The sequence below is a fragment of the Trachymyrmex cornetzi genome, unplaced genomic scaffold (assembly GCF_001594075.2).
Source record: "Trachymyrmex cornetzi isolate Tcor2-1 unplaced genomic scaffold, Tcor1.1 scaffold497, whole genome shotgun sequence".
NCBI classification, from domain to species: Eukaryota; Metazoa; Arthropoda; class Insecta; order Hymenoptera; family Formicidae; genus Trachymyrmex; species Trachymyrmex cornetzi.
In genome coordinates, this window is record NW_017299803.1 from 6522 (window position 1) to 22299 (window position 15778).

The 15778-nt window shown below is 31.8% G+C and overlaps 1 protein-coding gene across 3 annotated transcripts in view; it reads right to left on the bottom strand.

Moving 5' to 3' along the window:
* Nucleotides 1-2240: 2240 nt before the first annotated feature.
* The window catches only part of LOC108765512 (phenylalanine--tRNA ligase alpha subunit), an 84746-nt gene continuing 71208 nt past the window's right edge, over nt 2241-15778 (bottom strand). For 2 of the 3 annotated variants that reach the window (XM_018514271.1, XM_018514270.1), the window contains 6 exons: nt 4928-5268; nt 4625-4846; nt 4391-4506; nt 4138-4322; nt 2429-2790; nt 2241-2350 (listed from right to left, as the gene is read on the bottom strand). In XM_018514271.1, coding sequence (XP_018369773.1) covers nt 2245-2350; nt 2429-2790; nt 4138-4322; nt 4391-4506; nt 4625-4846; nt 4928-5268 — 1332 coding nt within the window. In that variant the 3' untranslated portion in view covers nt 2241-2244. Of the gene's footprint in view, nt 2351-2428; nt 2791-4137; nt 4323-4390; nt 4507-4624; nt 4847-4927; nt 5269-5707; nt 5772-15778 lie in introns of those variants that run through there. The other variant, XM_018514272.1, reaches the window with a different exon arrangement.

Genomic DNA, 15778 nt, shown 5'->3' on the forward strand with positions numbered 1-15778 from the left:
TATAATAGTTATAATTTTACACAATTTTTTACAATGCGCTTGAGACTAGAGAAGCCTCTAGGCCAATCCGCTGTGATTGTTGGTCGTTGATTTAAAAAAAAGTAACGGAAAAGTAACGAAAAGTTACTTTCTCAAGTAACGGTAACTGTAACCAGTTACTTTTAAAAATCGGTAACTAGTAACGGTAACTTGTTACTTTTCCTACTCGGTAACGAGTAACTGTAACTTGTTACTTTTAAAAAGTAACTTTCCATTCCCTGCTTGTATATAATTTTTGTAATAAAGTGTGGTTTAAGAATGAAACAATGTTATAATTTTTTTTTAGGTAATAATCGCAAAAAAATGTGTAAATATTTAATATATAAAGATTATAAAGCATGCATGTTCCGTACGTACAGACGTTAATCTATCTCACTCGCACAGTCGCTCTCTCACTCACTCACTCGCTTACACACTAGAAAGGTTAGTTCCGTCCGTGAGCCCTGTCACTCAGTGAGGGCGCTGCAAACCGTGGTACATCGAGAACAATAGGAGTTTGTAACCCCTGGTGCCACCCGTTAGAAAGTAGAGCTTTGTCTTTGATTCAGTTTCCGTTGCCCCTTTACTATAGATACGTTGATGATATAATAATGGCAGCACCTGTTTCTTCAGTTAGTTCCATTCTTGACGTCTTTAATTCTCAGCATCTTAGGCTTCAGTTTACCATGAAAGTGGGAGGTGATAGATTGAATTTTTTTAGATGTAACAGTGATTAGGGATAATGAGTTGATAGAGTTCGATTGGTACCGCAAGCCAACCTTTTCGGGTAGATATTTGAACTTTTGGTCACAGCACCCGGTTTCTCAAAAAATAGGTACAATCGCGGGATTAGCTATAGGGTGATTTTGCTTTCGAATGCTAAATTTCACTTTGATAATTTGTGTTTCGTAATTAAAGTATTGTTAGAGAATGATTATCCTTTAAGCTTTATATTTGAGAACATTAACAACCGTTTGAAGAATATTATTATGGCTAGTAATAGGAAGAATGTTGTTAGTGATAATGGCGTTAATGTAGTGCATCCTTCGTGGTTCACTGTCCCTTTCATTCGTGGTATTACTGAGAAATTTAGTGGATTGAATAGCGAGCATATGAGGGTATCGTTTTATAGTGTTAATAAATTGAGTGAATTTATTAGGGTGCATAAGGACCCGTTATCTCGTGATAAAAAGTCGAAGGTTGTTTATAAGATTTCGTGTAAGAGTTGCGATGCGAATTATGTGGGACAGACGTGTAGACAACTGAAATCAAGAATCACAGAACACAAGAACCACCTCCGGTGGAACACGTCTGCTCGCAATGTTATAACGGAACATCGGTTGTAAGAGGGATATGAATTTGACTGGGACAACGTTGCAATATTGGACGAGGAGCCTCACTACAACCTGCAGATGGATATGGAGGGGCTTCCGAAGGCCTACCTCCCGATTATAGATAAATTATAAAAGCTCGAGTTGTTGTCACGTCTTGTCAGTCGGTGTCGTTCGTACACAGTAATAAGTCCTTCTGACGAGATTTTTTATCACTTTACAATTTTCATTAATACTAGCTGATATCTAAAAAGTGACTTACCGTGTCTGATACCGACTGACCAATATATCAGGAACCGGTTCTTGAATTATTCATGATAATGTTTGCGATACGGTGCTTTGTAATTGTGGTGAGCGTTCTTATTTTCGGGATTTCGGGATAATTAATTATATTATTAAAGTTTTTTGATAAATTAGTTACTATATTCTTTAATTCGTCATTTTTAATATACGCTTCTTTTTCATTTTCCTTTTCTTTCTTTTTGTTTAATTCTGGCATTTAAATTCTCGATGTAGGGGAGCTTACCATGACAGGATAACTTTTACTTTATATATGTTAGTTTGTATTTGCTCTGAGGAAGGCTCAAAAATGAGCCGAAACATGTAAGCGTGTTTGTTAAATAAAGAAGTTTCAAACTTCATAAGTGCATCATTTGCGCGACATCTTCTGCGCCTGATTCCTAACGCCCGTATTTTTTCCAATTCTTTGATTTATAAGGAGTCTTGGTTGGTTTGATTTGTTATACGAACATATAATCGATATATTGATATAACTTAACTAGAATTGTTATATTTTATGTTTTACAATTTAGCTTATAAATGTTTTTTTTACCTAATTTTACTTCCAAAAAGGTATAATCTAACATAAATACTTTAATAATACTTAGAATGATATTTATTTCTCTAATCGACATAATGGATTGTTATGAACCATTTTCATGTCCACTTTTGGTCCAACAAGATCGCGTATATTGTTTAAACCATATTTAATCATTGTTGGCCTAAAATAAAAAAATTATGTACATTAAATTTTTATATGGAATTACGAATCGTTAAATCATATCTATTTTCACACATACCTTTCTAATGATAAACCCCACGCAATGACATTTACATCAGGAGGTAGATTCATTGGCAATAACATTTCAGGTCTAAACATACCGCTATTACCAATCTCTATCCATTTCTCTAATCCATTATGAAAACAGAATATTTCCATACTCGGCTCAGTGTATGGATTATACGCAGGTTTGAATTGAAGTTGAGTAATACCAAGTTTACTAAAGAATTCATATAAAGTGCCAATAAGATTACCCAATGTAAGGTTATAATCGGCAATGACACCTTCAATTTGATGAAATTCGGCAAGATGAGTCGCATCTAAAGTTTCATTGCGAAATACTCTATCAATACTGAAGTACTTGATCGGTTTAAAATCTCCCTGCAAAATATTTTTATAATTTCGTTTCATCCTTAGAAAAGTAATTTGTATATATTAGGTGTTAAACTTAATTCCTATCGCTCGCTACTAGAGTGCTGGCTCCAACGCTGGCGAGTTTCGACGATGAAGTCATATGTCTTTTGTAGACATCACTGAAAGTAATTTAATCCTCACAGGTTAGATTTCTCGACGCCAAAGAGATTTTCCAATCAATCGAAAATGAATCGCGATAAGCTGTTTTTCCGACATGTGCTTCTTCACTACTTCGACCTCAAGAAAACCGCAGCTGAAGCGCATCGCTTATTATCCGAAGTGTATGGTGATAAAACTCCATCGGAAAGAACATGTAAAGTTTGGTTTGAACGCTTCCGAAACGGTGATTTTGATGTGAGAGACAAAAAATGTCCAAGACGGCCGAAAAAATTTGAAGATGTCGAGCTGTAAGAATTACTTGATGAGAATCCAGCTCAAACATTTTTAGTTATCGAAACAGTTAAATGTTACTCCAAAGGCCGTCTCAAAACGCTTGCATGCCATGGGAAAGATCCATAAGGAAGGGAGATGGCTACCACATGAGTTGTCAGAAAGTGCCATTTCGAATCGTTTGACTATTGCGACTTCTTTGCTTGTCAGGTAGAAAAAAAAGTTTTTTGTGGCGCATCGTAACTGGCGATGAAAAATGGATTTATTTTGATAATTCTAAGCGGAAAAAATCATGGGTGGATCCCGGCCAACCATCTACTTCAACGCCGAAGAGGAATATTCACGGGCATAAGACCTCGCTGTGCGTTTGGTGGGACCAGGAAGGTGTGCTGTATTACGAACTCTTGGGTCCAAATGAAACTGTTACAGCTGATCGCTACAAACAGCAATTATACCGATTGAGTGACGAATTGGTGCAAAAAAGATCATCCGTAGCCAACAATCGACGCAAAGTCATTTTGTTGCATGATAACGCTCGACCGCATGTCGCGAAAAGCGTGAAGCAGACACTTCGAGAGCTTGAATGGGAAATTCTGCCACACCTAGCGTACTCCCCAGACTTGGCACCGTCGGATTACCATCTCTTCCGGTCGATGTAACACGCACTTACGGACACACACTTCTCCAGTTACAACAAAGTCCAAAAATGGGTGGATGAATGGATCGCCTCGAAAGACACCGCGTTCTACCGTCGTGGGATTGCCCTGTTGCCGGAGAGATGGGAAAAAATAGTATAAAATGGAGGAAATTACTTTGATTAAGGTATTCATTCATCTTCCCTTCGAAACAAATCGATTTTCGAGACGAAAAAACGATAGGAATTAAGTTTAACAACTAATACTTACTTCTCCGTCGATTACTTACTTTCTCCATAAGTTTATATAACATTCGTGCACTATTGGATGTTGTATGAGTACGCAGCAAATTTTTTTGTGACTGTTCCAACTTCCAATCATATCTATAACCTTGAGATCCATATGCTCCTTTACTGTGAACAGTCGTCACTCTTTCCAAATATTCCATAGGGAACTGTGTGCTAAGACAAGGTTCTAAAAGATAAAACTAATTTTTTTGTCAATGCTTTTAAGCATTCATACATTAATGTAAAATAAGATACCAGAGATGAAAAAAGTATCGTGAGCATCACGAGCAGGATGTTGCTGCGGCTGGAAAAGAGCGTCAAAATTCCAAAAAGAACTTTCTATGTAATTATTTGACGGCATTTCAGTAAATCTGAAATAGAACAATTTTTAATGTGAAAAATAAAAGTCAATACAACATTAAAATATATAAAATTTTCGAGATTTTAAAAAGAGTAAAAATCTTGTAAAGAAAAATTTATGTTGTTTACCCCATTTCTAAGAAGATTTTCCTGAATTCATGACGAACTTTTAACAATGGATGTAAATGTCCTATTTGAAGTGACGTACCTAGAGCGTCAAAATTGTATGGTTTAAATTTTTTATCTTTCCAAGCACCATTTACCAATAAATCTGATGTCAAGTCTGCTTCTAGCTTTTCTATTTTCGTAGAAAAATTTGGTCCCTTTTCAAGATGCATAATTTTTATCATCCTGCCATTATGAGAAGAAAAATTTTTTAAATAAAATGTTATGTACTTTTACGTTGTTCTTTACTTGTTTTATTTTGCTTACACCTCTTGCAATAACTTTCTCTTCTTATATTCTGCTTTAACATTTTCCGGGACATTTGTAAGATTCTTCAAATGTACCTGAATGATATCTATAATGGACGGTGCTTTCTTTTGTACAGTAGGAATGTTTCCACTTTTATCAAGCTTGATCCATCCTGCAACCATCGCCTTGGAAAAACCTACTTTAGCATAAGGGCTAGATTTGATGAGTTTGGCCTGAGGTATCCCTTCATCAGGGATAGCATTGTAAACGGTCGCTTCGTGACTGCCATGTTCTATTACGTATTTTCCTTCGTCGGTAATTTCCCATTTTTTTTGGGAAATCGGTTTTATCGTGATCAACTGTAAGTATAGGTTAATGATCGCGGTCATTATACAATTTAGCTCCTAAGGCCAAGTTTCACAACTCACGGTTAACTCTTAATCGAGATTCAACTTATTTCTCATCTTTTTCCAATTCTAGAATTGAAAAGAGATAATGAATAAGTTGAACCTCGCGGTTAAGAGTTAACCGTCAGTTGTGAAACTGGGCCTAATCAATAAAATTAGGCTTATTCGATGCGTTTTTGCATGAAACGAAAGAATCTGACAGAAATAAGCATTGCTCTGCCTCGCGAACTGAGATATTAAGGGGATACTGAAGTTATCAACGGAGTCATTTCTCAAACCATTTCATTTTCCTTATCCTTTCTAAAAAAGGAGATGTTAAATCGATATTCGAATGTATCGAAGTTTATTGTCGCTTTTCCGTGATGCTGATTGGTTTTCTCGCTGCGCTTACTTCGTGAGCGGCTGTCATCACGGAGATCGATCGTTTGATGGATGTGTAGTTGTGGGCAGAGTTGGGCATAATCGATTATTTTCGATAATCAATTACTTAAACAATTCCTGTAATCTCTTAATTACAGAGTAATCAATTACTTTGGTAATCATAATTACTGGTAATTATACTGTATGATTACTAAGAATTCAAATTACTTAGTAATCATACTGTGATTACTAAGTAATTGATTACTCCGTAATTAAGAATGATTACCAAAGTAATTGATTACTCCGTAATTAAGATTACAGGAATTGTTTAAGTAATTGATTATCGAAAGTTGTGGATTACGTCGAACTCTGCTACGGATCCGTCTATTTTGTTGATGCTTAGAGGTGGGCACTATTCGAACAATTTTTTATTTTAAATATTATTTGAATAGAATTTTATTTATTATTTGCATTATGTATTATTTATATTAATCATTATTCGTATTATTCGCCATTGTATTATTGATCATTATTCGTTATTCGTATTATTCTTCATTTATATATTATTCGCTACTTAGTTGTTCGCATTATTCGTTATTTGCATCATTCGTTATTTGCATTATTCATTATTGGCATTATATGTTATTCACATTGTTATATTTTGTATTATATTGTTCCTAGAACACGAGACTTGAACATGTCAAATGAGCCTAACATAATCAATATTGCAGAGGAAAGGGCTAACTAATTTACAATTTCTTTTAGTTACCAACGAGATCAATTTTATTCGAATTATATGTACATTATTCATTCGAATACATTGTATATTCGAATAAATTTCAGGGTTGATAAAAATCATGGTTTTTTTAAAAAGTGCAAAACATTGTGTTTTTTTTGCTCAAAATATGTTTTTAATGTTTTAAACATGTTTTAAACAATACTTGAAAAAATATGTTTAAAACAGTTTAAAACATGATTTTTAAAAATATTGTTTAAAACATGTTTAATTTTAGTTAAACTACTTAATTAATTTTATTTACATTTTATTTACCTTTATTTAATTATTTACATTATTAAAACATCTGATATTTATAGGTTATTCTTATTTCAACTAATTTCAAGATCATCATTAGATCTTAAGAATGAGGTATTTTTCGATTGCGACCGGGTTTCCACAGTTTCCAGTGTTTCCAGTGACCCCTTTGATGGTTAAAATACTTTTGGTCGACCGTTTTAATAATCATCGCTGAATTCGGTCATATAATTTTTATAGCTTTTTTTTAGATATTTTAAAAAATTTAAAGTGCAATTTTTGTATTGTTTTATTTATATCTTACTCGATGAACATTTCTTGCGTCATTTCAGCCTTTAACATTTGATGACAAAAATAAAATGTTCGCGATCGTTGCGAACTTTAATAAACACAGTGAACGTATCCTGTAGCGGTGCTCGATTCCCTCACCACACTCCACGTGATCACAAGCTGTGCGGAGCGTGGTTGTGCTTTAAACGCGGTATGCCAGCATATATTTAGAATCAAAATTTAAGAATGATGTAGTTTCGTATAGTCAGAGTAGGAAATACTAGTTCACATTCAAAGCAGTATACTGTGTGTTCTGTAACTTTAATACAATAAACAATGGAATCTGAATCTTCTGTTAATATCGATTTATTGAACGCTGCAACATCAAGTCAAGAAATTTTGTTGGATGGTACGTTTTTTGAAAAGTTATCTGTAAAATCAACTTCAACTACAACTGTGGCTGTGTGCAAGAAATGTTTGCCGGATAAAGTAGAAATAAGAGGATACAAGAATTGTTCTTCAAATTATTTAAAACATCTGAAAAGAAAACATGGCGACTGTGTTGAAGAATGTAAATTGTATTGTAAACAGAGAAAGACAGAAATGACACAATCCACTTCAGCTTCACCAAATAGATGTGTTCGTAGATCTAAATCAAATTTATACACACAAGAGTCTTTTGATGAAGATATTGTTAAATTTGTTTCACATTCAATGATTTCATTAAACTGTATAGAAAATCCATACTTATCAATCATTTTTGAGAAATTAAATATCCAGAAGCTTGGATTGACATTAATGAGTCGCAGAAATTTGGGACGACGTCTAAAAAAATACTATAACGAGCAGGTTTTGGAAATCAAGGAACTGTTACAGAAAGTGACTTACGTCCGTCCTACTGTAGATATTTGGTCCGGTCGGAAAAGAAGTTTTTTAGGGGTAACTGCCCATTGGATTGATCCTGTCACACTGAAAAGGAGATCAAGAGCATTAGCGTGTCGCAAATTTTCAGGAGTGCATAATTATGAACATATTACGGAACAACTACAACAAATTCATCAGGCTTTTAACTTAGACTCAAATAAAGTCGTTCCTACCATTACCGATAATGTAATTTTGTTAAAGCATTTACAAAATTTGGAATCCATCCCGAAAGTATTGGAACAAATAAAGGAGAGTCGAGTGAGAGTTCAGATGAAGATGTAGGAGATCCATTGGAAATTGAAAGTGAAGAAGACATTACCGAATTTGAAATTTGTCAAGCGCGTTTACCTTCCCACTTACGTTGTTGTTTACATACATTGAATTTGATAGCAACTGCAGATCTTACCACACGTGCTTACCACTAATCCAAAATTCACCAAAATTGTCCAAGATTCACAAGAGTGTAATAGAGAAGTGTAATTTGCTGTGGAAAAAAGGTAACCAACCTAAAAGTGCTGAAATCATACATAATGTTTTAGGACATAATCTTAGTCGACCCGGAATAACCAGATGGAATAGTTTATATGATGCTATGAAACAAATTTTGACGATAAAAGAACAAAACAATGTTCTTCATAAAGCACTCGGCCTTAAGCACTCATTTCGTGAAAATGAATTTGATTATATGGAAGAATATTTATCTTGCTTGAAGCCAGTGGCCGAAGCATTGGATATGCTTCAAGGAGACAACAATAGCTATTACGGTTTATTATTGCCAACAATTCTGATGTTGGAAAAGAAACTTAAAAAATTGCAACAAAACGTTTATCAGTATTGTAAACCCATTGTAGAGGAATTATTGGTACATGTAGAAAGACGTTTTCAAAATTTTTTGACACTTAACAATCCTAATGCAGAAAGGGCAATTATCGCAGCATTGAGTTACCCTAGATTTAAGAACAAATGGTTCACTTGCATTCAGCCCGAAAATCAATGTCGATTGAAAAATTTATTTATTACTGTTCTATCAAAAGAATTCAATACGCCTTTAAATATCGATGACGAATTATCTACGGTGAATACCACAAAGGAAGATGAATTTTTTGATTTTGATGATGCCGATGTGGATAATAATTTTTCTTCATTGGGACGTCCCTGGACCAGAGCCGAACACTCCGCATCAATATTTTTTGCGGATAAGTCTCGATCTCTAGATTTGTTAAATTTATATACAGAAATAAAAAACGTTTTCTTAAAGTTTAATACTCCTTTGCCATCATCGGCACCTGTTGAAAAATTATTTTCGTTAGCCACAATAATAAATAATCCAAAAGGCAATAGATTATCAGATGAACACTTTGAACAGAGAGTGATAATCAAAGCAAATTTAACTTATGCTCATTCAGAAAAAAATTGTGGATAGGCGTATATACCGAAATTACTCTATAATGCATCCTATTTAAAAATGTAAAATTACCGTTAAATTCAATTTGACAATTATTTACGGTAAACTTATGGTAAAATGATAATTTATTGTTTTTATTTGTAATTTTGGTAAAATTGCGCAAACAAATTTATTTATGTTTTTCATATTAATGCATAAAATAAAAATTTTTAAAGTGCCTTTAGTTTAGACTATGTACGTAATTTTTGTAATTATTATATATTCAATATATATATGTATATATAATAATTTAAAGAAATAATATTACATATTAATATTACGTAATTAGTATATAATAAATATATTATATTGTATACCAATATTTAATATCAAAATGGAAATATGAGTTAAATAAAGCATTTTCAACTTAATGATTAAAGACTGTATGCTTTTACATTAAATTATTTTATTTTCATAATTTTTTTAAAATTGCTATTTTACCGGCCTACAAAAATTACTGACTAATTTATCGTAATTTATCAAGTAAATTACCGTCAAATTTAGTCATTTTTATCTCTAATCCTATTAACGGTTTTTCTTTAGTTCAGTTTTATATGTTTTTTTAGTAAAACATACATGGGCAGCATTAACATATGATATTCTTATAAATTAACAAGTATTTTGTTAACTTAGCAAATAATTTTTTTGATAGCCCGTGATCATCGTGTAAAGTTGAAATATTTTTTAATTTAACATTTTTTCTCACCATGGAAAGATACGTTAGTTACACATTATAAAATTGATTGTAAACAATTTGAAAGAATATTATTTGATACATTATATATGTTACGTCTTATATTTTAAACTTTATTACACCTTTACAATATTGTGTAACATTTTTCATTAAATGTGGCAAATGATCCTAATTGGTTCTTTTCCGTAGAATATGATCGTGTAAAGTAGTCACTGCGCTTGCCTTAGCGCCGAGGCACTACCGTGTCTTCAGATATAGAATAATAACTTAAGTAATTGTGAATGTAATCGTATCAGATTACAATTACAATTACTGTAATCGGGAATCTCCTATGATTACAGATTACTTGTAATTGTAATCACTGCGTGGACGATTACGATTACTACAAATGTAATCGTAATTTGTCAATACTACGATTACAAAATGCCCAACTCTGGTTGTGAGGTTAAGTTACATAATTACGCAGGGGTTAAGTTATATAATTATTTTTTCCGACTCTTTACATTGACAGAGGTTTAATAACTGATATGATCTGATCTGATCTAATGGAATTGATTTGTTAAATTTTTCCGACTTTTTACGTTGAGTGAAGAATGGACAGACAATAAGTATATTTCACTTTAATTGTAAATCACTTAATGAATAATGTAAAATTTTTGTAATAATCTTGAGGTTTAACAACTGGTACTGGATATGTTAAATGGAATTGATCAATGGAACTAATCATCACCCTGATGCTGTTGGATCAATTGATTTTGTAAACACTTTCCAATCCATACTTCGTTTTTATGAACCTTGTAAAATAAGAGAAAGAAAACGCTATAATCATAAAATGAAGGTACAAGTATAATGATAAGTATACAATGATAAGTATAAAGCTGAGAACGATGTGCTAAACTGAGAATGAAATACTATTCAAAGATACTATATGTATGTAGATATGTAAAATATTATTAATCTAATAATATTAATAGATGAGAATATTATATATCGTGTAGAAATTTGGTATATACAATGTTCGGTACATCCATCTGTTAATAGTATTAATACTTTAAATGGCCTTGATTATACCTATGAAAGTTATTTAGGCCCAGTTTCACAACTCACGGTTAACTCTTAACCGAGGTTCAACTTATTTCTCATCTTTTTCCAATTCTAGAATTGAAAAGAGATAATGAATAAGTTGAACCTCAGTTAACAGTCAGTTGTGAAACTGGGCCTTAAAAGTGATAATTTTATGTTTATCATGATACACACAAGATATCTTACATCATATATATACTAAATTTTCATTCAAAATGTTATACAATATCTTTTTTTAAACTTTTATCTTTTTTTTTATTAATAGATGGATATACCGAACATTGTATATACTGAACTTCTATACGATATGAATATTCTCACGAGATGTAATATTCTCATCTATTACATTTTATTCTCTCTTCTATTTCTTGCTTTAGCTTCAGTACAAAATTGTTCTTTGACGAATCGAGTCAGTTTCATAACGAATGTTATCAAACCCAAATAAGAATGCTGTGCAAACGTAGTATTAGTGATGTATTCTATTTTCAGTTATTAACCATACAGCACAGAAACTTGTAGTAACATTGCAGAAACGTTGCAATGTTGCAGATTACGCTGTAATATCGCTGCAACATTGCAGGTATTAGAAATTGTAATAAATAATACATATTACGTCACAAAATAACGTAATATAACATAATATACTATAACATTTGTTCTTTTTCTGTACTTTTTTTATTTATATCACAATTGTATTTCAAATTATATTCATTAATAATAAAATAACTATTTTTAATAATAGTTGCAGATACATCGCGCTGCAATATTGCTACGACATTACAGCGCAATCTTGCTGAAGGCGGACATTTTCATGATCTATGACATTACAACAAGGTTGCAAATACATTGAGCAATCTATATGCAATATTACAACATTGCAATGTTATGAGATATATGCAATCATTTTGCAATCTTTCTGTATTGTATGGGTAGTGGTTTTCAAGAAAAATGAAAGGAATTCATAAAAAGGACTGAAAAAATAGTTAAAAGAAGGAGAAGAGGTGTAAACAAAAGCATAATACTGTATAGAGCAAAGTTAGTATTCATTATACTTTTTTTTATTTATTTTTTTTTATTTTATTTTCTTTTCAGAATAATGATAACATTTTCTTTCTCTTATGAAAAAGGAAGAACTCATGGAAAGAAAAATAAAAAAAGAAGAAAAAAGTAAAAAGAAAGAAAAAAGTATAAAAGGAAGCTTAATGTTATATTCCCATACAGCGTAGAAAGATTGCAAAATGATTGCAGATATATCTCGTTGCAACGTTGTAATATTACAAATAAATTACGTGATGTATTTGCAATTGTTGCAATGTCATAGCATCATAAAAATGTCCGTTTTCAGTAATATTGCGCTGTAATGTCGTAGCAATGTTGCAGCGCAACTTATTTGCAACTATTATTAAAAATAGCTTTTTTATTATTACTGAATGTAATTTGAAATACAATTTGAGGTATAAATACAAAAATGCAGAAAAAGAACTAATCAATATATATTTTATATTATAAATAATTTTATATATAATGTAATAGATAGATCGATAGATAGATATAGAATTTAGTGATCCCCTAGGGGTTACAACATATTACACACACTTATACTACTAAACAACACGTTACCCTAACCAACTTATCCCCTATCTTAGCCTAACTTAACCTACGCAAAGAAGTGTATATAGTATATGTCCATATACGTAAACTTTAAAATATATATATGTATACCTGCACATAAAATTTGCAATTAAGTATAAAATATAATGATTATATTAAATTATATATTGATATATATATATACATATATAATTTAATATAATCATTATATTTTATACTTAACTGCAAATTTTATATGCAGGTATATATATATATATATTTACTAATATATTACCATATTATTATTATATATCGAGATTTAGCAGCCCCAAGTGTTTTTACATGAAAAATTTTTCTATTTTTAAATTAAATTTTTTCATTTTATACGGTTAATTCTTTAATTTTTTGTGGTAATACTTAAATTGAGCAAGGTAACGCAATTTTATGATAATGTTTTGTATAATGTTTTGAAGGAGAATTAAATAACCACAACTTTAGTTGGAAGAAGGAAATGTCTTTGTGTGTGAATGAATGTGATATAATAATTTCATTTAAGAGGAATTTAAACCATTTGGATCGGAATAGGAAGATTCTTCAATAAGTATACGTATACTTAGGTTTCATTGCATAAAAATTAAAGATGGTACCATTTGGATTAAGTAAATAATAAAGATAGTATCACTCGAGTTTTACTTTTCATTTTGTAAAATTTAACTTGGCGCCACAGTTGTTGATGTCAAATCGTTCGTTTCAAATAATACATACCATTAGATTAATATTTATTGTTTATTTAATTTGGCATGGTATAAAGAAGTGGGATTTAACTTGGCGCCAGTTCTTGATATCAAATCTTTTATAGGAATGATACATATCATTGAAGTTAATATTATTTATTTGATTTGGTATTCGAATTATATGGAATTTAACTTGACGCCAATTGTTGATATCAAATCTTTTTTACGAATAATACTTAAAATTTTGATAAAATTTTGATGAATTTAGCTTGGCGCCAATTTTGTTGATATAAAATCTTTCATACGAATAATACATATCATTAGAGTTAAATTAAGAAAAAAATTAAAGTTACTATTATATTTTTTCTTTGAGAGAGGAATAAAATGGTAAAATTTAACTTGGCGCCAGTTGTTGATATCAAATCTTTTATACAAATGATACATATCATTAGTTCTACTAAACAGCAAACGTGATTAGTCATCAGTTTCTCGGTCGATTAAGTAATTGGCGTTGATGAAACTGGCCCAAATGGTTAAAATTTAACTTGGTGCCAATCGTTGATATCAAATCTTTTATACAAATGATACATATTATTAGTTCTACTAAACAGCAAACGTGATTAGTCATCAGTTTCACGGTCGATTAAGTAATTGGCGTTGGTGCAACTGGCCCAAATGGTGATTCTTTACGAGAAGCATCATTTGGGACAGTTTCGCCAACGCTTAGCGCTTTTTTTACCTTTTTTTTAAAAAGGTAAGTTCGTATATAATTTTAAAGTTCCATAGAGAGAATGTTTTATACACATGATACATATCATTAGAGTTAAGTAAATAATAAAAAAAAGATTGGATTTTACTTTTTAATTTGGTAGAATTTAATTAATATATATCACAACGATAAGATAAGAGGTTTGTTCGCGTCGCTTGCTTTAACATGCTCCTATAGATTAAACGCGAAAAAGATGTAAGATAACTTTTGCTTTTATAATTATATTTCTAATATTTAGATGTTTTAGATTCTTATGTCCATTTCCACCAACATAGATTAACTTTAATGTCGGTTCAACTTGCTCTTCGTCTTTTTCTAATTCTAAAGATAAGTTGAACCGAAATTAAAGTTAATTCACGTTGATGGAAATGGGCATTAATTGTTCTTTACTTATTGTTTTATGTTTGAATTATAAGTCTTTTACTCATTTTTATATTGTATATTTCTAATTAATTGTTCGTTACTTATTGTTTTATGTTTGAATTATAAGGCCGGTATTCATAGTCAGATCTTATATTTAAGACCGTCTTAAGTACAGTCTTAAGATGTCATGAACCAATCAGAGGGCCGCATCAGCGACTTAAGACATTACTTAAGACGGTCTTAAAATAAGAATCGACTATGAATACCGGCCTAAGAGTCCTTTACTCATTTTTATATTGTATGTTTTTAATAATGAGAAAACACTTCTATAAAAATAAATCATTATCTTTTAAATTCAAGCCTTTCCTTTCAGTAAATCTGAAAATAAACAGCACAAAGAATCAATTCTGTCATAATTATAAAGAATAGAGAGAACAAATTATTAATAAAAAATATATATATATATTTATATATACACGCTTTCTACTGCATTGCAGACACTTTCTTAAATCTGCGTACGAAAGAATATTGCAATAAAAGTTATTACAAATTTTATAAGATAATATTGATTGAAATAAAGTACCAGGATAGAAAATGTATTTTTACACCGGAAAATGTGTTTTACAGCAGAGAATATTTATTGTAGCCTCACGTGTTCATACGTGTTCCTCTGTTCCATCGATGTGACAGATTCTAACCTGAATAGTTTAACGATTAATACTAAATGCCACATTTACCTCTTGCTACCTAGAGTCAAACCTGTCAGAATGAGATGGTGAACACCTAGACACCCATTTCCTCGAAGACAAACACCTAGACACCTACTTTCTTGAAGGCAAACACCTTGACGTCCACTTCCTCGAAAGCGAATACTTAGACACCCACTTCCTCAACAGCGAACACCTAGACACCCATTTTCTCGACGGCGAACATGTAGACAACACCTAGACATTCACTTCTTCGACGGCGAAAACCTAGACACTCACTTCTTCGACGGCGAACATCTAAACGTCCACTTCCTCGACGGCGAACACCTAGACATCCATTTCTTCGACGGCGAATACCTAGACACCCATTTCTCCAATAGCGAACACCTAGACACCCATTTCCTCGACGGCGTACACCTAGACACCCACTTCCTCGATGGCGAACACCTAGACACCCACTTCCTCGACAGCGAACACCTAGACACCCACTT